The 23,858-nt window shown below is 38.4% G+C and overlaps 1 protein-coding gene across 1 annotated transcript; it reads left to right on the top strand.

The window, feature by feature from the left end:
* The first annotated feature begins 817 nt into the window (after positions 1-817).
* On the top strand, positions 818-22,342 carry suclg1 (succinate-CoA ligase GDP/ADP-forming subunit alph). Its single transcript, XM_084931409.1, has 9 exons — positions 818-936; positions 2,788-2,888; positions 6,069-6,185; positions 6,424-6,636; positions 7,065-7,122; positions 8,407-8,490; positions 11,050-11,201; positions 15,456-15,644; positions 21,356-22,342. The coding sequence occupies exons 1-9, from the start codon at positions 903-905 to the stop codon at positions 21,380-21,382; spliced, it is 975 nt and encodes a 324-aa protein (XP_084787535.1). The 5' UTR covers positions 818-902; the 3' UTR covers positions 21,383-22,342.
* Positions 22,343-23,858: the final 1,516 nt, after the last annotated feature.

The raw sequence follows: 23,858 nt of genomic DNA, 5'->3' as shown, positions 1-23,858 counted from the left end.
CCTGTGATAAACAAATAAAATCTCACAAAATGGCAATAATCTGTGTCTGTGTCCTACCTGTGTCCTGCAGTTAAAAATATCCTAAAGCCTCAGATGTATTTATATTGTGCTAGTTCAAACATCAATCGCCTCAATGTGTTTCGAAATATGGACTCCAAAAACGATGGTTTCACCTGAATCATTACTGTTACTGTTAGTAATGATCCACGCCTTTTTTCATACCTTGGCTCATGTGTTTACACACATGATTAATAGTGGGTCAACGACCACCTCATAAGAGACAATCCCCACTAGAGTTTAAATACCCAGCACTCTCCACCTTTTGGTTTTAGAACTGAAGAAGCCTCTTGGATGAGAGGCAAAACTTCTTCAACAAACTTAAATAAGTTCAGTTGCCCTATTTTCAAGCTCCTAAGACTGCCAGGACCTTGGTGAACTAGAACCCTTTCATATTACTGCTGTTCCAAGGTCAAGAAACAAACATCTTAAACACAATATACAATATTTATTTCTGGCTCAGGGTCCTGTAAGGTGACATTCAGCGGCATTATCCACATCAACATGATCTATGCGCCCTCTAGTGCCATTATGGCACTGGTGCCGTCTTTCAAGTACTGTGTCAGAACTTCATTACCCATAGTTCATTGTGGGTTCAAGTATCCTACTTTTCGCCTGTTTTTTTAACCCCGGTGTTTGTGTAGCAACTGTCAAGCTCACCGCTCACTAAAAATAAATAATAGTAATTTCTTTGAGTTAATACTGACAATTATAAATTCAGTGCAACTTAACGACTTGTTATAGTGCTTTTCTTTAAAACTCTTGATTCCACCGGGATATTTATGGTCAACTAAGATCCGTGTGAGAGGTCCTCAGTCTCCAGTGTCATTGGTGAATGACCGAAGATGTCTCACAGCAGATTGTTTGTTAGGCTGCTTTGTAAGTATTGTAGCAAACAATAGTTTAGTCATACAAATTGTTTGACAGTTTGCTTTCGGTATCACACGTATACTTACCGTCTGTGTGCTCTACATTAGCTTTGCAGGCACGTATAGTTTTGCACCGGCTAGCAAGGCTCCTGTGGGTTGGCTGTCAGGGGGCTTACACGTTAGTTAGCCTGGAGACCGTAGAGGAATGCAGGGAAAACTCACTGACAGTTAGCAGGACCTTAGCCTTACGCTAAATAAAATCTAACTTTAAGCACCTACCAGCCTGCTTCCGGACAAGTGTTAATTGTTGATCGTTGATCTTTGACCTTGCATGTCTTGTGAACTACAACGTCTGTGTGTGACAGCAGGTTCATCAGCCCATGTTTGTTTTATCGAGCAGTAACTGAAAGCAGCTAAATGAACTTTTTGAGGCAGTTTATTTGCATGTTACTTTCTTACAGTTAAAAAAAAAAGTAAAAATAAGTTTGCGTTAGATTTTAGAGGGCGGCATAACTTTAATTTAGTACGCCTTTCTTGAGACTTTAGCTAAGATGAACTTTGCTTATCTCACTGATAAATTGTGTCTTGTGGGAGGTTTGAAAGCGGGCCAAAGTTCAGTTAGTCAGACTGCTGGTTAATATTAGCCCAGTCACAAACACGTGTTAGGGCTGAACTGAAAAAGAAAAACAGGAATGATTTTGGGGCATTTGGGCTACAGAACAGTGTGTTCGGCAAAAGAAGCCTATGAGTTTATTTGTTTTAGCCTGTAGAGATCGCGGTGTCATATTATTTATTTTGGCAGTGTCATCTTAGTAAATAGGCTGCACCGTTATTTTTGAATAGTAGCTTCACAAAGTGAGTAAGAGGGAAGAAAAGATCACCACAAGACAAGCTCGAGTCTCACATGACATTGAAGGAACTGCAAGAACTGAAATAATAATTGTTATTAGTCAGACAGATGCAGTTTTAATATAATTAATATTTGTATAGAAAACGCATTTCGAACTGTGTGTATGCACAATGAGAAAATACATTGTTCTTTTTCTTGCAGTTGGATGTGAATTGTAAAATGTGAAACACCTAGCTACCCATTTGCTACTTGGAGACTGATGAGCTTTAATTTATATTAATGTCGTCAATGTCACTATCAGTTCTGCTTATATTTGATTCTTTATTGAGTTCCATGGTAATTTTCTGCTGTGAGGGGAGTTTAACTACATAGTCTTTTGACATTAATGCAGTAGTATAGTAGTAAAAGTGTCTCATAGCCATGTTGTGAGTAGTGCAGCATATTTCTCATTTTACCTGTTAGGTGAGATTATGTGATACCTACAGTCTTTGTCTTATCAGATGCCTCGCAGCGTGCATAAACCTTGATTAAAGTTCTTCAACTGAGTCGTGACCTGCAGCTGCTGGGCACATATTGTTACACCAAACACTAACTAACTTGTAATGCCTCCGTAGGTTAACTAAAATTATCATAAAACTGAACAGAAGTCTTAAAAATTGAGTGGGGTTTTTTTGGTAACATTTTCTGTAAAACATATATCTTTAAGTCTTAAAAGAAAGTTTTAAATGTTGCTCAGCAACTTTGAAGGATAGTTGGAGGGTAAAAGATTGTTGCCAAAAACAGTGTGGAGCGGAGGGTTCCCCGGAAAGGTAAATATTTGATTAAACACTTTGCTGTCCACTGTGAGAAGAGTGGTTTAGGATCTGTTCAGATTTGAGAGAAACTGCAGTTTGCTTGTTGCAAAACATGTCTCCTTTGAACAAAACAGGTTTAATGTGTAGTCTTGCCTGTATGTTACGTTCTCACAAATAACAAAAAAACTCCGTTGTTCCCTTTTCCCCCGTCCATTAGTGCAGCACAGTGGAGTCAGACACTGCTACACAGGCACAAGAAAGAACCTGTACATCGACAAGAACACGAAGGTCATCTGCCAAGGTTTCACGGGGAAGCAGGTTTGGACTGAAAACTTCTCGTTATTTTTGCTTCACATCAGTTTAAGTTACTGCAATCTTGTTGTGAAATCTCAGGTTTTCCTTACTGCACACACAATTCCTCATTTTTTTAATTTATTTTTTGTATGTCAAAGACTTTCTGTATGAGTAAGATTACCAGAAGGACATTTTAAAAGTTCATCTCCATCAGCTGTAAAAATCTCATTCTTTATTTCTGCCTAAATTCAGTTTTGTTTTAATGGCACAAGTTATGTCAGTGTAGTTCAAGTTAATTTTATGTTTACAGCCTAATAAGTCTGTTGTGTCTTAGAGATTTGTCTCAGACCTTTTAGCATTAAAACCTTGGCTAAGATGAAGAAAAGCTCCTGCATTGCCCCAAGGAGTGCAGAATCCTTTATTACCCCTTAACAACCCAAACATAGTCCTTACTCTATTCTCTCAGGGCACATACTCATGTCAAAACAGAGAATCATAATTTCACTAACAATTTAAAAGTTGTTTAAAAAGTTTAAAATGGAATCAAATACTGTACTGTGCAAAAGCCTTGGTCTGCTGGTCATTTTGTTTTGTTTTGTTGGGAAAACGGAAAGTAAGCACAGAGCTTTATTAAAACATGTGCAAACATTCAGGGAATAATCAGGAATAGTTCTCCAGGCTTCTCGAAGGTCATTCAAAGCTGTTTTGAATGACCTTCTGATGTTAACTGCTTTTTGTTCTGTTCTTAATAGAGTTAAGGTCCAGACTCTGAGGATTTTCCTGTGTTCATAAGTCCAACACTTATGAACTGTTGGCAAGATTTCCAACACCACTGGCTGAAATGCAGCCCCAAACCATGACACAGCCTGCACCTGCCTTAAACCAAAAATTTCACACGTGGATTCATCACTCCATAGGACTCTTTTACATTTGACTTTCAATCCAATTCTTGTGTACCTGTGGGACATGACTTCCAGCGAGTCTATTTCTGATGAGGCATCAGTGATCAGTTGAGGATCAGCTGAAGGGCTGGTGCATGTCTTTGCTGGATTTCTTACATCCAGACTTTCGGATACTCTTCATATGCTGTAGAGCTTTAAGCTTTAAGATTCGCCATCACTACAATTTAAAACAGTTTTTTAAAAACCTTTTTTTCCTGTGCTATGTAAACACAACGCTGGTTTGTCCCTTGAGCTGTGTTCATAGGTCAGTGTCAAGAACTGGGCTATAAATGAGTGAAAAAAACATTCAGTGTCCAAAGAACAGCTTTGAAAGACCTTCAAAAAGCTCAGAGAACTATTGTTCAAGAGCACCTTAAAAATACAAGAAAGCCTGGCTCCTTTGAAGTAAAGTACAAAGAAATAAGGGGTGGCTCAAGGCTTTGCAGCACTGTAATAATTTAAATAGTTAAAGTTAGCAAAATGTAAAAGTGTTTGGTAAAAAGTCCCTGATGCAAAGTTTGTGTAAATGCTGGAACACTTGATACTGCTGTGATGCTGCTGTTTGCTGTGGATTTTGTGGATTTGTTTCAGCCTTATAAATCAAGTTTGATCCTTTAATTATTCCAGCTTATTCTTAAATAGAAAATAATTTTCATTTTTAATTTGACTTGTCCCCCACCTCCCCCCCACAACTACCCTTTATCATGGTTTTAACCAAGCTTAACTCTGCTTGGCAGATTGATCCTTTGATTCATTTATTATTTTTTCCGTGCATGAAAAACCTTATGTGATTTGCTTTGAAAAGTGGCAGTGAAGGAGAATTACAATCTTCTTGGCAAGTGTGTTCAACAAGCCAGAAACGTGGACTTCACAGATTTATATTCCCCCGCCCCGCGTCCTTCCTCACATTTCATTTTTCATCTTCCATTTTCTCTTCAACATAATAAAAGGTTGTTAAATATAGTTCTAGTGAACACTCTGGGTAATTAGAAAAGGATGAGAAATGAAGCAAGTGCTATTGAGTGCACATTGCTGTGTCTTCCTGGCTTGATAAGCAAGCCATTTTTCAAAATTATTGTACCAACATTTGCGATAATAATGACCGGCAAAAACAGCAAAGTTAGCAGGGTGAAGAACTATATTACAAATGGGCGGGAAAATGCTGATTCATAGCTTCTAATTCCCCTTAATAGGCTGGTTATAATTTTTACATTAAGGTCATTTATTTGCGCTTGTAGTTACGGTCTGTGCTGCTCCATCTACATTGTTTCAGCCTCTCGAGTGATAATTAACTGACTGCACGCAGATAGGATTCGTTCAGCAGAAAATCAGTTCGGTCTGAATTCATGAGCTCATTTTCTGCGAAGGTGCAACTGAGGTTCAGTTAAATTATTCTTTCTCAGCTCTACAAAATGCATTGTGATCCCTTAGTGTTACTGCGGCTGTATCCTGTTCATTGAAGTAAGTCTTAAAGCATGTGTACGGCACATATATTGTTTGCCAGTTGCTTCCAGCTCTTTATTGAAACTGTAGTTTGATCATTTGAAATATTATAAATGTTCTGTTTACGTGTAGGTGTGGAAGGTAAAATTGAAAGTGTCTTACTAAAGTTACAGCATTCACAGACTGTTAGAAACAGTCCATTTGTGTTTGCAGATCAAGTATTAGTGCATCATAATGTGTATACTCTTGAGATTTAACTATGATTAACCCGATGCTTGAGCTAGGATGTCTGAGATTATCATATTTTACGCGTTTCTATGGGCAGGGTTGAAGCAAAGTGGTGAATCGCCTTCCTGCGTGTCTAGAATAAAATGCACAAACCTTGGCAGTGCAGCACGACATGTTCTCCGTGGCCCACATGGAAGTGACAGTGTGTGAAATATTTTGTAAACTAACTTTCTTGGGAGATATTTCACACTCGGCGCTGGCAACTATCCAACGCTGCTTTTGATTTGTTTTTCAAATGTTCTGCTAGGAGATTAAACTTAGCTTACATCATTACTCATTTGTCAAGATCATTTAGATTCCTTCTCATTGAATATATTTACCGGTGCCTTCACCCCCTGCTAGAATCCAGCCTAGTTTCTGTATTTATCCTTTTTCTCAGCAGCACCGGTGATTAATCTTGGATGGCATCATATTTCCTACTTCCACTCTGTCTGCAATGATATCTCAATGTTGGTGCCGTAGAAGTGGCTGTACCCATTTCATTACACATGTGTACACAAACTGATTGCGCTCTCTTCCTCTTCACTTGTAGGGGACGTTTCACAGTCAGCAGTCTCTCGACTATGGCTCCCAGTTAGTTGGAGGAGTTTCCCCTGGCAAGGGTGGCAAGACCCACCTTGGCCTGCCAGTTTTTAACTCTGTGAAGGAGGTGTGTGTGTGACTCCTTGTCTAATTGTGTTGTAATTGTGCTTGTCGCTGTTGTAATTCTTTTTAAAAACAAGAACTAAAATATGTAGTTTGTATTCTTCCTACTGTGATCCTTTGCAGATGGATTTTTGTAACATAACATTAGGTGGCACTGTTTCATAACTTGAGAATGTCCCTCTTTTTTTTCTTTTTTCTTTTTTTTTTGATGCAATGCCAATGCCTTTTATTCTTTGCTTCAGGCAAAGCAGGGCACAGGGGCAGACGCCTCTGTGATTTATGTACCTCCTCCATTCGCGGCAGCAGCCATCATTGAGGCCATTGACGCAGAGATACCTCTGGTGGTGTGCATCACTGAGGGCATCCCCCAGCAGGACATGGTTAAAGTCAAACATAAGCTTCTGCGCCAGAGCGCTACTCGCCTCATAGGCCCAAACTGCCCAGGAGTCATTAATGTAAGTGCATACATAAATACACAGCGGAGGACAAATATACTTATTTCTATTTCTTTTTTTTGTGAGTGGGGGTGGCTGAGAGGGTTGAAAGCCCAAATTCCTTCTCATGGACTCCCTGAGATTTAATGCATTAATAATAACAGTGATTTTTTTTTCTTTTTAATATCATGGGAGTTTATCCAGTAGATAAAATGGAGAAAATGACAAATGACTGTCTTTTTAAAAATTGTTATTTATTATATTATTATTACTTATTGTTATAGAAGAAAAAGTTTAAAAACAGGTTTTTAAATTTTAAGAAATTACAATGAAGTAATAATGAACTGCAAAAGAACAAAAATCATGATTTAACACTGTCATAAATTATAAAACAATGTGTTTTGTTTTAGATATACACTGAAATATGTGGGTTTTATTTGTTTTCTCAGCCTGGGGAATGTAAGATTGGCATCATGCCAGGCCACATTCACAAGAAAGGAAGAATCGGTGAGTGGTGATGTGTCTAAGGTCACACAGGCAAAAGCTTTAAACATTTAGCTTAATTGAATATAACTTTAAAATGCCAAAAGTTAATGTATTTAAGAATGTGTGAAATCTAGAGAGCTTACATGGTGTTGTATGCCCTCACTGGCTACTTTAAATAGGCACACCTTGCCAGTATCAGGTTGGACTCCCTTTCAACTTCAGAACCTTCTTAATTCTTCATGGCACAAATTTAACAAGATGCTGGAAACATTTCTTAGAGATTCGACTGCTGTAACAGAAGTCAAGACTTCTCAGACCAGTCAACCTTTTTTCCCCAGTCTTCTGTGGTCCAGTGCAAATTGTCACCACAGTTTCCTTTTTTCTGTTCATGAGTGGTATCTGCTGCTGCTGTAGCCCTTTTGCTTCAAGGTTTGAAGAGTTGTGTATTTAGAGATACTCTTCTGCATACCTTGGTTGTAACGAGTGGTAATTTGAGTTACTGTTGCCTTCCTATTAACCTAAGGCAGTCTGGCCATTCTCCTCTGGCATCAACAAGGCATTTTCACCTGGAGACCTGCCTGTCATTGGATATTCTCTATTTTTTACACCATTCTTTGTAAGCCCTAAAGATGGGAATCCCAGCAGATCAACAGTTTGTTTTGGTTTTTTTTTAATACTCAGATCAGTACATCAGGCAATTTAAAAACCATGGATCGCTCAGACACTTAAAATCACCTTTCTTTTCTCATTCTAATGACTGAGTTGCTGCCGTGTGATTGGCTCACTAGATATTTGTGCTAACTAGTAGTTGAACAGGGACACTCAATAAAGAGGTCGAAATGCAAAATGAATAACAGTCACCTGTTGGATCAGGCTTCTCCAACCACAGTCATTAAATGGCTGAAGAAAAACACGCTGCCTTTCTTTCCAGGTTGAACCTTTTTTTTTTTTTTTTCTTTTTTCTTTTTAAACACAGCACTATTTAGATCTTACATCGAGCTCCTGCTGTTGACAGCTTGACGTGCAGCATGTGCTGCCGGCTAGTGAACCTTTACAGGAAGTCTGTTATATATGTAGTAAATCGCCTGCCATTTATTATTATTATTATTATTATTATTTTTCTTACCGCAGCATAGAGGGAGCAGCTGTTATGATGGTGATCCGTTTTGTATTTTATGTCTTGGTGAAAAGATGCTGACAAAAAAATGGCAGCTGCATTTTATTTTATTATATCACCTTTGACCAATATTTCTTTTAATGATGTTTAACTGTAAGCAAAGAAACCTAAGAAGTTCTTTCTTTCAGGCATTGTTTCTAGATCGGGTACCCTGACATATGAAGCTGTGCATCAAACTACGCAAGTAGGCCTGGGCCAGTCACTCTGTGTTGGTAAGCTACCAATGACTTTTGGCATATTAAGTTTAAACTGAACACGCAGTGCTGCTGAATGTATTTTTATATCTGTGCAACATAAAACAAGCTTTTAACTGCTCGAAGTAGATGCCAGGGAGATTTTGTAGGCATGAACAGAGAGAATTTTATATTAGTATGTGCTGCATTTGGTTTGAAGACATGCTGGTCACTTATTACCAAGCACTCAACATCACATCCTTATATTTAATTTAAACCTCACTGTGAATGTTGGCAGGACCTTAGACGTGATAAGATATTAGACTTTCATCTTTAATAATTACTCCAGAGATTAAATAATAAAAAAAAAAGAATATTTTACAGGACTCGGTAGAAATAGGAAGGTGATCTTCCAAGTTCACCTTGCTCTAAAACTCATCAGATGCTAATACATTTCAGCAAATAGCTCAGACGTTTTCTAATAAAAAGGCACTTTTCTGATCAGTGCTCAGAATATTCCTCTCAGATCTGAGCATTAAAGGTGCTGCTATCTTTGAAGAGCCCTATTGAGATCGGACAGATCCATTGAGTGGCTCAGATGGATGTAGAAACTTACTTTCAAAAGTCTTTGTCCTGAAAATCTTAAGGATAGTGTTTTTCATCTCACTCGCACATCTATAGCCGTACATAAAATGTGATTGTGTACCATATATCTTAAATATATCCTTTTTTCTCTTAAATTCATGCTTCTTCTGTTTTTTTAGGTACATCACAAAAAAGACAATACTAGTTTTTACACATTCTGTAAAATAATGACACATTTATTACAAATGTAGCTGGTAAATAAAAGCAGATAAAGGATTGCAGGTAATATCATATTTTCTGCATATCTCACATGTTTATGTGGGACTTTCCATTAACCCACCCATCTGTTTATTACCCTACTTTCTCTGCAGTTTCTCATAGCCTTGTTTTAATAATTCATTGATTTACAGCATGGATTAACAACACATGCTGCTTGATAGCACAACCTGTGATATTTTCCCAAACTCTGTTTCCTGCTGTTTATAAACCCAGTGTATTCATTCGTCAATTTTGTATCGCTCCCTATTGTTATTCACAGTATGAGCATCAGCATGTTTGCTTTCTAGGAGGCAGCTCAGAATATCTGTTTAGATTTTATTAGAACATCTTGACATTCAGTAACGACACAATCACATCCAGCTCTGTTACATCTTGGCAAAACATCAAAAGATTAACTGTTTTACAAAAACAAATTCTTTTGGCCAACTTGTGTGCCACCAGAAAATCCATATCAAAGAGCTACTTGGACTCTGGAATTAAATGAAAAACAACTTGACTTCATCATTATTTAGACATTTTAATTATGGAGTGTCCTCTAGCCAGACTTCATAAAGCTAGTGCCGCAACAGTATTAAATATTGTAGAGTTCATTAAACGGAGTTTATTGGTGGGTCTGCTCGTGACTTCTGAAATTTGAGTATGACCTAGGGGCTACAGCAAATTACAGTTAATGCAATATTTAATATCACTGTCATCTTTGTTGCTGTTAATGTGGGTGCGCTTTGATTAGTATGCATGTAATTTTTCTTGGTGTTGCCAGGTTTTCTAATGGTGTGAATATAAATTAAGAAGACATTGAGTCTGTGGAGATTTGTCTTGTGGATATTTGCCCATGCTTTTGTAGATCCTGATGGAAAGTATTGTTAAAAATGATTATTGCACCCTTGTGGTTTTCAAAAGCTTTGTAATTGTTGTTTCCTGGATATGAAACGAAAGACATTAAAGTACCACGCAGAGATGTAGATGATTTGGGACAATTGAGGTAAAACTGAAAAATGATTGAGAATGTTTGGTTTTTTTGACTCTGTCCAGTTTAACTTTTTTTTTCTCCCCTAGCAAAATGTCTCAGAAATGACTCTGCAGTTAATTTTATAGAGCTTTACAGCGTTTCCAGCTCATTGCTTTAGCTCTCTGTCACTGGTCTCCTAGAGCTGGTTCCACGGAGAGCAGGCAGCTGTTGCAAACCCCCCCCCCCCCCCCAAAAGAAAACGTGATAAACCCAGCATCAAAGTGCAGACTGACGAAGTTGGTAGCTAACTGAAGCTATTTAAATTAAGCTTTTTAAAATCTGTCTGTGTAAGTGTCAGGGATCATGTATTGATGTGTTGGCTGAATATCGGCCATGTTGATGCTGGCATTGCAAGTAGTAGGACATTTAAAGGATCAGTGTCCAATGTTTATTTGTTGTGCAGAGTCAATTTTGCCCTGCTGAAATGCTAAACTAGAGCTTAAAAGTCACTTGATATACAGTATATTGTACATCATTTGCTAATCAAGGCACTGTTCAATGAAAATGAGACCAGATTTACAGGGAAATTAAATCAGTTAATATTAATTGTTGTGGTGTGAAACAGTCCGGGCAAAGCATCCCCAGATTATCTTGGTAGTGGTTATTGGATGTTGTTGACGTGAAGCTGGCTTCTAGCGGCTGCTTATTTGATGAAGCCTGGACAGCCATGTGATCCTCATTCACAGGCATTATCATTATCAAGTGTTTGCTTTGTCTCCTGCAAGGTATTGGCGGGGATCCATTTAATGGCACAAACTTCATAGACTGTCTGGAGGTGTTCCTGCAGGATCCCAAGACGGAGGGCATTATTCTTATTGGAGAAATTGGAGGAAATGCAGAGGAGAATGCAGCAGAGTACCTGAAACAGCACAACTCTGTAAGGAAATGACACACTGGACACCCATAATCTCACTTCACTCTCCTGCTAATATCCCCTCACACAGCGCTTCACCTTAACAGATATATCTGTTCTTATAAAAAATGTATCCTTTTCTGAATTAGCTCTCAGTTATGCCCTTTCAAAATATGTCAGCTCAAGTGAAGACTGGAAGCCATCATATGAGCTATGAGCGTGTCTCTTTTTGATCGTATCTTCAGGCTGGCTTTCTTACTTCTCTGTGTCAGTGTGATTTGTGTGATCAAGATAAGCTGACAGATGGGATGAAGGTATGATTCACAGGACATGTTCTGAAATCAGCAGTGCTGATGAACAGCGAACCTTTCGTGATGCCCACATATGATAAAGAGTGGGGTGAGGATTGACTTGTGTATCCCAGTGGCTGTGAACTTGTGTATATATTTAAAAAAATAATATATTTTTGAATACTTTTAGCCTGTTAATTTTTCCGTGTGCATGTGTTTGCTTCTGTGTCCGCGTGCGTGCTTATGGTGCTCTCGAGCTGAGAAATGAATTTGATTTGTCCTCAGCTTCTCTAATGCATGCAAATCTCCTCCTGTCGTCTCAGGAGAATAACTTCTCACACTCAACAAATAAAGTACAAACACCCGCCACCCAATCACCCAGAGTGTTGACAGGAAGGAACAGTTCAAATGAAACACATGCAAGAAAAAGCCCAGCAGAGCGTGGGAGTAAGCTGCAGATCTCATGTTGAAAGTTAATTGTGTAGAACATCGTACATAAAATGGCATTCTTTAACTGTAATAGTTGAAAAAGGGTAGAGGGATATCTGAAGACATTGTTTTTACTTTAACTCAACTTTTCTAGATTTGGATACATTCAAATTCAAGTCACTGATGCACTGCCAGCAGTGTGCTCCCGTAAGTGAAAATGGCAGTGTCTGGAATAAGCAGTAGGCTACCTTAAAATAAAATGTTAATACACGTAAGTATGTTTTGCTTCTGTCAGTATCTTCTTGGCTTTAATCGCAGGGTGGGAAAACTCCAAAACCTTGTCCAATAATCTTTCAACTTTGATCTGAAAGTTGGATTTATCTAAAATAAGGTTTAAGGTGAGTGGAGGGAAAAAGAACATATCAAATATTATTGTTTAGTGTCAAGCACATTATAAAACAGGCAATGTGCGTCATCAGGGAAGCGTAGGTGTGATTTGATTAAATTTGATTGACAGCAGTGATATAAGCGATCAACCCACCTTATGTCTTGTTCCAAACTAAATCCCACATTTAAGATTGGTTTGTCAATTTGGAAAGAGTCTGGAGCTGTGCTCATGAGCATTAATCTTACACATCTCTGTAATGGCCATTGTTTGATATTCTGGTATTTGGTTTGATCTCCTCTGATAGATTTGTGATTTTTCAAAAAGGCTCTTATTTTTATTAATCTTATTTTGGATTTGAACACAGAGCTGTCATAGTCTTTGGATTTCCATCTTTTAGTGTCATCAGTGCCTTGCCATCACCTTCTACCAGCAGCTGTAGATATGCTCACTACCAGACCAACATGACGTCACATGTCGTCACATCACTATCAACTTCTAGTGTAATTCAACGAACGCTCAAAAATTAAAACGATGTGGCCATCCCTAGAGCGCAGCACATGTAGCAGAGTTCATAAATCATGGAGGTCATTCTTGTTTCTGTTTGTTTTTTAGAGTTTTTTTTACAGTATAAATCGATCAGTTTTTTTTTTTTATGTGCTAAAATTTCGACCCACCCACACACCACCACCAGCACCACCACAAATCTACTATTCTCTGGTCTTTTAGCGTGGTTACATCATCCACTCTATTTTTATATAACCAGACCTCCGAACTGATTCGACATCTTTCAAAAACAGGTTCATACTCCATAATAACTGGGTTTTATTGAAGGGATGCGTTTCATTTTTTTGTTTTATTTTTAGCAAATTATTATTTTTCCCAGCTGAGCCTTGGCTGAACCTGGCACAACACAGCCCTTACAGGAAAGATTAAAATATCTCATGTGAAATAAACAAAACAGTTTTGTGCTGAGCTTTTTCAGATGAGTATGTATTCACAGAGGGCCACATTACTCATTTCAAGACGTTAAACCCGAAACTGTTTCTTAAATGCCCCGTTTCGCATTAGCTTGACAAATTGTGCCACATTGGACACGTTGTGTATTCAGTGCCCATTGAAATTAAAGGTTGAGTGTCATGATTGATTTATGTTATGCAACATTTAATAAATTGATCTCCTGACGTGCGAACGACATATTAGACCAAAAGGGGAGAAAGTATTGATTTCAGTATCCATCAGTGTTACAGCTGAGTTACTGCACACTATTTTGTCTACCGCTGCTTTAATTCAGTGAAATGCAAGAAAACAAACTCATACTTCCCACTAGGTTCTGCTGTCAGATTTTATGATGTAGGGCATATGTCAGCATTAAGCCTTCATTGGTGTTGATGCTCTCTATTGCCAAGTAAAAAGTGGTTTTATAACATCACCTGTATCAGCGGTTTATCAATACAAGAGTCTCACAGGCTTTCTAACAGAAAAAGGCTTTCCACGCCATATTAAAATTGGGTCACGCATATCAAATACGTCATAGTATTTGGCACCTCGACTACTGTGGTGGGTATGTATAAATAAAATGTCCTCACCCCATCTCCACTGACCTTTTAAATAAGCATTTTGTTCTGTGAAAAAAACCCCTGAAAATTAAGGAAGGCTGTAGTTTGGATGAAGTCTGAAGTTGAAGCGCAGGCACATGTTATTTACACCCCCTCCCTCATCATGTTGGTGAGGCCACCTGCGTGTCCCAGTTTTACTTTTAAGCTTATGAAAACAATTCCTCAATTTAGAGCAGGGTATTTTGTGTTTATAGAACAAAGGCGTTTTCCAGTCATGTTGGCACAGAGGAGGTGTTAGAACGTTATATTATGCGATTGGTCTCATAATTAAGGTAATAAATTTGTACAGCTAACAGTGGAAGACAAAAGACGGGTAAAGGGATATTGTAATATGACACCCTTCCCTGTATGAGTTGTTACTTGGAGCCCGGGGAAGCAGGGATTAATGGAGTAATTAAACCTCTTGCTTTTGAGGTAGATTTAAGACTTGATCCACACGAGGTTGGTTTGTTTATTTAGAACGTGATTTGACTCCTGAATACTGAGTGGGCTGTTTGTGCTAATTTGTTTTTATGCATACATTTTCGATGCATAGCACAGATGCTTCCAACATATTTAGAGCACTTTAAAATGATGTTCCCTCCCTATTTTCATTTCCCTGTTAACTATTCAAGTGTTAATGCCTCATTAGTGGTGCATTTCTGAGCCAAGGTCCTCAGCATTTCCCCGGCTGGTATATGTCCTGTGAGTCTTAATTATCAGAAGTCATCTCTAGTATATATTAGTAGCTGCCATTTTGTTCCTGCCAGTGTCAGGTTTGAATCTGAAGCTGAAATGGCAGTTTGAAGTGGCTGTCTTTGAAGGACCTCACTATATTGCTGTAAAGGCTGTAAAACATGCCACATTCACCCTCTGAAAGCAGCTCGCCGGATGAGCCACAGCCTCTGTTGAAAGCACAGGACTAAGGCTGCGTGCGTGCACTTGTGTTTGTTTGTGCGCTAGTTTAAATTTGTGCATGCGCACACGCACCAAGCCGTCCTCTGCAATTGTGTTGTTATTCCTAAGTATGAAATATTAGCTGCTGTTCGTGTGCGCGCACACAGACACACACACACAGTCCCCCTTGCTAGTTGTGTTATTGGTGAAGATGAAATATTAGCTCTCTTCACCTTGGAAATGATCTTAACTGTTGAATGTATCATCCATCAGTGAGAAAGCAGTATAGATGGGTACTGAGCTAATCAGTGCCTACATGACTAATTACCATTTTAGAAATGAGATGATATGAAACGGCGGGAGCCTGAACCCCTATCTGGTCATACACCAACCCATGCAATTAAATGGCTTGATTGACCCTTTGTTTTAATATTGCAGACTGAGACAGAGATGGCGGGTTAGACAAGCCTGTTATCATGGGATTCTCTAATAGGAGGACAAGGGGTGTTTCATTTCTAATGAATGAATAAAACGCAGGTGCAGAAAGAGGATTCAACTTTTCTCTTCTTGTGCTTTCTGACGCTATTTGCATCTGACACTTTCTCTTGAGCAGTTTCCCCTTTTCTGTGCATCTTCACCCCATTTTTATGTTCAGATTTTCCTTTTCCTCCTTTTCCAGGGTGATAATTCAAAGCCTGTGGTATCCTTCATCGCTGGTCTAACTGCTCCTCCTGGCCGTAGAATGGGCCATGCTGGTGCCATCATTGCTGGCGGAAAGGGTGGAGCCAAAGAGAAGATTGCAGCCCTCCAGTCAGCTGGAGTTGTAGTCAGCATGTCCCCTGCTCAGTTGGGCAGCACTATGTTCAAGGTGAGTCACTTGGACCAGTAAATATTCAAAGGCGCAAAGATTAGTAATCATGAACAGTGATGGAAAGTCCTATAGTAAGGCTCCAATGTGTCAGTGATTGATAACTGTCAGAAATGACTGCAGGCAACTTTAGATCAGTTGTGAACAGCAAGATTTTTAGCTAGCAGTGCCATAAATAACAAATGCCCAGGTGGGTGTATTTGCATGGTTTTATCATGGTGAAATTAAGCTTGATCCAGAGCTGGTATTTGTTAGAGTAGCCCAATTTTGTCGCTTAAAATCAGAGTGCTATATATTAAACTGCTAAACCACTGATCAACAAGTTCTGCTTCATCCACCTACAGCAGTAAAATTGTGCTCAGGGAGTCCAGTGAGGTACATTAACCTTTGCAAAAGGTTTATTTTGTGTTTATTTTTCCTTTTTGCAAAAATGCAATTTGCTGATTTTCTATAATATGGTTATACTATAAAATAAGACCTATTACTTACTAATGCCTCCCCCACCCCCCAAAAAAAGACTATCTCTGTATTTTTCCTACTTTTTTTTTTTTTTTTTTTTAACCTAAATTCAGTAAGATTCTTATAAGAAAAAAAAACTAGGGCTGCCAACGTTATTGGAGCGCATCTGGACCGCAGAACGGACAAACTTTGAACAAACTGCCCAAAATGCGTTGGCAGAGACATTCAGAGTCATTCTACGCTCCAGATGGGTTGATTGTGTTAAAAATTTTAATCGCGTTAATTGTGATGATGGCGTTAACCCATTAGTGTTGACAGCCCTGAAAAAGAAAAAAAATGTATCTATAGTAAGGGATATAATTTTGATCCCTCCTGAATTTTTAAGTTTGGTCACATAAAGAAATTATGAGGCTCATTATTGTGATAGCTTTGTTTTAATGGAGGGAGACAGAAAATCACTGCAAAATCCAAGAAAAATAAATTAAATTATAAATTAATTTGCTTGTCATTGATTGAAATAAGTATTTGATGTGACTTAGTAGTTGGTGGAGAAACCCTTGTTGGAAAGCACAGTGGTAAGATGCTTTCTAAGGTGATCACCAGGTTTGCAAGATTACAGGAGGGATTTTGGTTCACTCCTCTTTACTGAAACTCTCTAAATGATACTTGGCAGCTTGAATCTTCACAGTATTTCAATAGGACTGAGGTCTGGAGACTGGATAGGCTCCTCCATGACTTTAATGTGCTTCTTTAGGCACTTCTTTGTTGGCTTCTTTGTTGTATATGATTTGGGACATTGTCATACTGGAAAACCCACGACTAGGGATGTGTGTAATTAGTCGACTAGCTGACGTTTAATCTAATTGGTAAAATGGAATTGATGGCTTATGTCGGTAAACTGTCTTAAATGTTATGCAACAGTCTGTCACCAAATGGCGCATTGTTGATGAGAAAGCCATCAATCTGTTAATCTAGCTTTCTCCGAAAGGTGGATGGTCTCTCCCTGAGCGATAGGGTGAAGAGTTCAGTGCTTTGGGAGGGGTTCAGAGTAGAACTGCTACTCCTCCACATCGAAGGGAGACGGCTGCTTCTTGGGTAAGGTTTTCCGGTCTGGGATATCCTACCGCGAGGAGGCCCTGGCTTAAACCAGTAGTCTTCTGCAGTCTTTTGACAGCTCTTTGGTCTCACCTGTGGTGGTGGAAAGGTTGGAATAGAAGGAAGAGATTCTGTGAACAAGTGTGATTTATAAACATACTGAATTGTGATCAGGGGTATCTGTAATTCATTGGCATGTGTGCCCGTGAGGCACACAGATTTCAATCCGTTGGTTTGGGAATTCTGGCTGGGTTTTAAGGAATAAATACTTTACCTACATACATGCATTTATACATGCAAGACTCATACAAATCTATTTGAATTTCATTGAGTGAAAAATGCATTTTCTTTCTTCTGGATTTTTAGTTGTTCTCTCTCCATTAAAACAAAACTGCCACAAAAATTAGAGACTGTTAATGTCATGGGCGACGTTACAAATTCAGCAGGCGATCCAATAAATAATTAATCCCCCCCCATGTGTCTGTGTGTGGATCATAGCTAATTGATAGTTAAATTTAACAGTATCGCATGATATGAAAATACTTATTGCTGGAATATTTCGTCATTGGTGGGAACGGTATTAAAAATGCTTCGCTTTAAACAGAAGCAAGCAGAATTCTTATTAATTTAACTATAGTCCTAAACAATTAATGTCACACTTATGTTTTTTCAGATCTTTACATACATGCAATTTAAAAATTAGGACAACAAATGCATATAAAGCAAAACATGATGATATCTACCCCATGCATAAATATGTGGTTCATTTTTTAATGTAGAACTAATAAAATATACTTGTTTGCATAAACTTTAAAAATAAAATAAATGCAATGTATCAACTGACGAATAAACATATTTTAAGCATAATTACATGTAAGTGAGATTGTGATAATTCTTCTCTTTAGTTCGCAGACCAAAATATCTTGTGATCCTGGTCACTTGTATCTCTTATCACAGTTAATGTACTCATGTAAGGAGGTTTATTTAGTTATTTATCTCTTCTGAGTAGCAAAGGTTGAGATTGAACTTTTAATATGCTATAAAGAAAGGCAGAAGAGAAGGGCAGAAATTAATAAATGTGTGTTTACTGTGGCAGAGTTGCTGGCATTGCCTCTTTATTTCAGTTTATCTCTAGGGAAGAACTGTTAACAAGATGTATAAAAAGTGAAAGCATGTATTACACCCATTCATCATCTTATACTTTCATTACCACTGCTGGCACTACTGCACGCAGATATAGATTTACATGACTTTCTTTCCCAAAGTTTAATTCATAATCATTGTGTGTAATGATGAAAAACGTGCTGCGTGGTTGCTCATATTGCTGCACGTTGCGTTCATACATCTCTGTTAATCTCATTGACCGCCTTAATCGGAGTAATAACATGTAAGAGAAGAAAGTAGAAATAATGCTATCTCTGCAGGCAGGAACAACAACCGGGGCATTACTGTATCAGCTGACCTGCATGAACCTGAACATCAGGAGTCCAAACGTGCATCTGCAGAAATCTATACATGCGTCATCAAATACAATCACATATTATAACAGTATTTTGTGAGTTCGAGAAAACTTTATGACATTTCAGAAGGGCCAAGGTTTCAGTAAAATCTCTAATTCCAGGTATTAATAATAGTTTAACCTCTTAAACATCTTAATGGAACATGACTGCTTTTTGTTCCCACACCAATCCTTGCACCATGTTCATCATAAGAATAATCAAGTACAGACTGAGAGCTCACTTGTAAGTAGGACACAGTATACTAATAGTGCCTCCTTCTGTCATTCTGTGTGTAGCCATTTGAAAATTTAGTAAAAGTAAAAAAATAATATTAATAATAAAATGCGGCAAAATGAGGAATATTTATTCCTCGGGTGTAACTTTGGTCCTTTGTTGTCTAATGCATGTTAGACAGGAAAATGAAACTGAACAAGGTGTACATCTTCAGCATCAAGCTGCACAAACGCACTGAATCAGCGGCTTTTTTTTCTATCAGAGGGAAAAGTTCAGACGGGGGGTAACAGGATGAAGATTAGACAACGACCAGTTCATGGCTCATTTTTAACTAGATATAAAGTCATAGCCTTAAAAGATTTAAAGCCTGAAGTTTTCTCTTTTTTCCTGATATTTTATTGTGGAATATTTTATTCATCTTTACAATTCGTTTGCTGCATCTTCTTTCCCACAGATCTCAGGATTGTGATCATCCTTTTAGTGTTTGTGCCATTTTTTTATTGTTTCAGCAGTGCTAGGACACCCTTTTTGTTTCTTATTCAAGTTAACTAAAAACATTTTCTTTGTGCATGTACTGTATGTTTTTGTTACAGTACAACTGCTAAACTGTTGAATCTCCAAATAACATTAAACGCACAATAAGGGGGGAAAAGAAAATCTTATGTGCACCCCACTACAAAAAAAATCTTCAACAGAGCTGCATGGATGTGATTTTTATCATGCAGTATTAGTTATATAAGCAAACAACCTTACAAATGTCATCAGATTCCTTTGTTGCTGAGCTATGTTGGAAGTGTGTGACATCCATTTCAAAACAATCTCTGCCCACTGCAGACCAGCAAGAAATGCAAAAAATACAATAAGCTCCTGTAGGGTTCCACGTCCCACACAAAGCCAAAAATTAGTAGTAACACACTCGCAATGATAAACAAAGGCAAAATTTAGTTGCGCTGGGTGCAAGGAGAAGAAATCAGTAAACCTATATTTATCTGAGAACAACTTAATTTATATGCAAAGGAAAAATAATTATGACCTTTTACTTGTTTACAAAATCAGACAGCATTATCCTATCCCGCTGATAAAGCTGCAAAGGTTTATGGAGACACAAAAATATCGAATCTGGATTTTGTTTTTATAATATATTTAAAAGTTAAAGCAGGCGTGCTGACCATATTTACAATGCCTGCTTTCTTCATGTATCCGCGCCCAAGTGTGTCACAGCTGTCATTGCTCGCTTGTAAAGGTTTTTCTTTTCTTTCACATTACATGTTCGTCTGCTCTCCCCAGTTTCAATCCAGGCGTGTTCTCACCTGTCGCTTTTGAGTGGCAACCTCTACTTTGCTCATTTTTACTCCCCCTCTTGCTCTTGACTTGTCAACCATTAGACACTGTCTCACAAAGAAGGCTTCTTTTTTTCTTCTTCTTCCTTTTTTTTTTCTCCTCCCCCTCCCTCACAGACGGCTCTGCTTTCTTACCTTAGTGCTATGATTCCTACCTTTGAGTTAGTGTCTGTTGACACAGACCAACAAAGCATCTGTCTGCTTGTCACAAACACCCCCTCTTTTTTTGTCTTTCTTGTCACTCTTTCCAACCCATTACTCTTTTTTTGTGTCCTCTAATTTTTTTTTCTTTTTCTTTTTTTTTTTAGCCAAAAGCCTAACCTCCTCCCCTCTTCTAATTGTACCTCATCTGTAAAGCACAAACTTGGTGAACAAGATCATGGCTCCCCAGTTCCCTCCTCCCACTCCATCTAATTGCTGCTTTAAAGAAGGCGCTTGCGTTGGCTACCGAGCATTTTACATTATTCAAACACAAGCCTGTTTCCTCCTGAAGGTGGCAGTAGACCTTCAGGTATCCAGACGCCACAGAGGAATAGGCCGACATGTGCATGACTACTTGTGTGTTCTGTAGACCTGATAAATTACTTTTGCATTAAGTTACTTTCCTCCTGTGGAATGGAAAATTCTCTGGGAACGACGTATTCTATCATCCTATGATTTGTGTGATATTTCCCAAATTGAATATGTAAATAGCAACATCCTTTTTAATGGCTAACATAATGCTTTCTCATTTATAGTCACATGGTTGGACCGTGCTGATAAACAGAACAACCATAACCACGCATAAATCAGATTTTTGCAGATGGGTAGTCCCTATCAATCAGAGGAAGTGTGCTGTTTTAATGCTGGCAAGTGGAACTTAGTGAGATGTGCGTGCTACATGATTTGCACTCTCCAGGAAAAAAAAAAAAAAACAGGCACTCCACAGCTCTAGCCGCCTCTGTTTTCCCCCTTCAACAGCAGATCTGATACATGGGATCAAAACAGAGCTGAGTGAATTCTGCATGAATAAATCATTCACGTCTGTCTCACTTCATGTCACGTTGTTTCTTTTCTTCTTCCTCTGTGTTGTCTATCTCTGCAGGAGTTTGAGAAGAGGAAGATGTTGTAAATTGCGCAAGAAGGCAGCTGACCTCTTACCCCCTGCCTCGAAATTGAGATGAGCAGCCTGAGTCTGGAGGTGGATATGCCCCTACAGTGTCTGTAAACCCCGATTATTTCAACTACGATACGCACACGAAGTGTTTATATTGTAATTTCTGCCATGAACTCATACCTTGCACATAAATGGAAAGAATAAAACAGTGTTTTACTGGTATCCTAAAGAAACCATTGTACACAATGTAAAAGCTTTATAGATGTTTTCCTTCTCCACACAATGTCGGCAGCTTACGGATCGACGCCACAGTGATCTGTTTCGTTCTGTTCTACTGTTCCTGCTCTGATGGATTTCATCACTAATTTCACTGGTTGCCCACCCGAATAACAAACATTTCTCATATCATTTTGTCAGCTGTGTCGCCTGTACTTTCATGTGGCATATGTAAGAAACAGATGTGGTCTCCTTGTAGAACGGCATTGCTGTCCCTAGATTTTTAGGCATCATTAAAGTAACTCGAGAAGTACAAATCATCACTTCAATGGGGGTGCAGGCAATGTGGTATAGATACAGAAACAACTGCCAGGTGAGCATTTATGACAAAAGTGCTTCTCTATAAATTGCAATGTTAATAAATCCCACTTCTGAAAACGCCTCATTTGACTGCCATTGTAAAGTCACTGCATCTGGTTTCAGTTTTGACTCATTCTTAAAGAGAAACGATGATTAGGCCAATTGATTATTTCGTTCAGAGATTAGAAGTCAAATTTACCACATTCAGTCATAAAGTCGAACACTAGTATTGACTAGTATGAGCTTGTCAGTGCTAATCTTTGAGGGAGAGCAGCTTTTGTTTCACCCTCCATTTTTACTCAACCTCTCTTTGTTGGAGCGTGAACTGCTCTGAGGTTTGTCGAGAGTCAGTACCACAAATATGTCCCTTGAATAAATTGTGGGCAAAGTGTCCTTTAAGTTCTTTGAAGCGTCATTTATCCTCAAGTCACTATTGAATGAAAAGACGTGAAGAGAGTGGAAGTCGTAATGTTACGTCTATCCAGGGATGGTCTCCACGAGTATCTGCAACTCAATGCAGTATCTAATGTAGCATTTCCTTTGTCAGTATTGAAAAATGAAGCCTGTCCTTGCGCTTGACTTTAAGACAACACAACACCCATAATCGTTAATCTAAAACCTTCAACAGATTTCTCTTCTCTCCGTTAGTTCATGGGCACGACTCTTGCGTCGTGACATTTATCCACTGAACATCCAGAGGTTATGAGGAAAATTGTTGAGTGGAGGCATTTAAGCTGAAAAATATTAAATAAGTAAATAAAATGAACACTTAGCCAAGTGCACTGCGTGACATACTAATGAGGAACTTCAGTTCAGTGGTTGGATTTTTAGTTATTAGCATAACAAATTTCATTTGGGTTGTGTAATAGGTTTTCTTACCTCTGGAACAAAACGTAAAACTTTCATAATGCATGATTATTTTTGAGGCTGTCGTTTTTCCCAAGCTTTCTACAACAATTGTGTGTGGTTTTTGAGTTTTATTGAGCCAAGGTAAAGTGAAGCTTTGCTCTGAATGCTAGTATTTTCTAAGACTGTATATTTGAGCAACATACAGCTTGTGTGAGCATTCACAGAAAACTTTCAGGTTTTTCTCTGATCAACACGAAGTCAACTTCCACAAAAAGTTGCAGGTTAAACCGACACCTCATTACTGTACACAAGGTGAGCGTGGAGCGGGTGAGAGAAAATGAAAGGGGAAGATAAGGTTACAGTTGGTTTTGCGCCCACAGAATCTATTTAAATTAACTCACTGGGAACAAAAGTGTGTAATGAAGCATATAAAGCCCTACACTGGACATCTTTACAGCCTATTCTTATCTGCTCCACAGCAGTCAGCCAAGGCAGATTATTATGTGTAAACATTGTTAACAATTACTTTTTAATCTGCATTAGTGAATTAACATAATGACTGACAGTGGCACAGAAAGCTTATTTGTTTAGAGGCTCAGAAGTTCCTTCTTGTACTTCCAAGCTGTGTTCTGCTTGTATGCAAGAACTAAGTCGGGCCAAAGTTAACCCTTTGGTGCAGTTTAACTGCTCCGTCTTTAGGATTTACTCAACTTTATCACAAGTAACAGCAGGTTCAAAATTAAAATGAACTTACTTTGGGAGCTGGCTTGTTTTCATCTTGTAAGTCATACAAAGCCCTTAAGGTTAATTTCCTATGGAAGTTTTTCTAGTTTAGATGATAAACGTTGTTTACTATCTCCAGTCATACTCAGAAATTTGGACACAGCGGCGGCTGTGGCTTGGGAGGTAAAATGGATCTACTACTAACTAATCGAAAGATCAGTGAAGTATCTATGGGCAAGATATCGAAATCTAAGTTGTCCCCAATACAGCCAGTGGAGTGTGAATTTGTGAATGTTAGATGAAAAGCACATTGGCATTGAAAAATGTGCTTGTAGAGTGTGTG

The sequence above is a fragment of the Perissodus microlepis genome, chromosome 6 (genome assembly GCF_051167445.1).
Source record: "Perissodus microlepis isolate ML-2025 ecotype Zambia chromosome 6, ASM5116744v1, whole genome shotgun sequence".
NCBI classification, from domain to species: Eukaryota; Metazoa; Chordata; class Actinopteri; order Cichliformes; family Cichlidae; genus Perissodus; species Perissodus microlepis.
The sequence above is the reverse complement of the archived record's forward strand: the minus strand, read 5'-3'. Positions and strand labels throughout refer to the sequence as shown.

What these genes read in the sequence shown, in the direction of transcription:
- suclg1 (XM_084931409.1), top strand. Translation starts at nt 903, where the DNA reads ATGTCTCACAGCAGATTGTTTGTTAGGCTGCTTT. An exon ending in GGGCCAGTCACTCTGTGTTG is followed by an intron (nt 8,491 to 11,049) that starts GTAAGCTACCAA and finishes GTCTCCTGCAAG; the next exon opens with GTATTGGCGGGGATCCATTT. An exon ending in TGGGCAGCACTATGTTCAAG is followed by an intron (nt 15,645 to 21,355) that starts GTGAGTCACTTG and finishes CTATCTCTGCAG; the next exon opens with GAGTTTGAGAAGAGGAAGAT.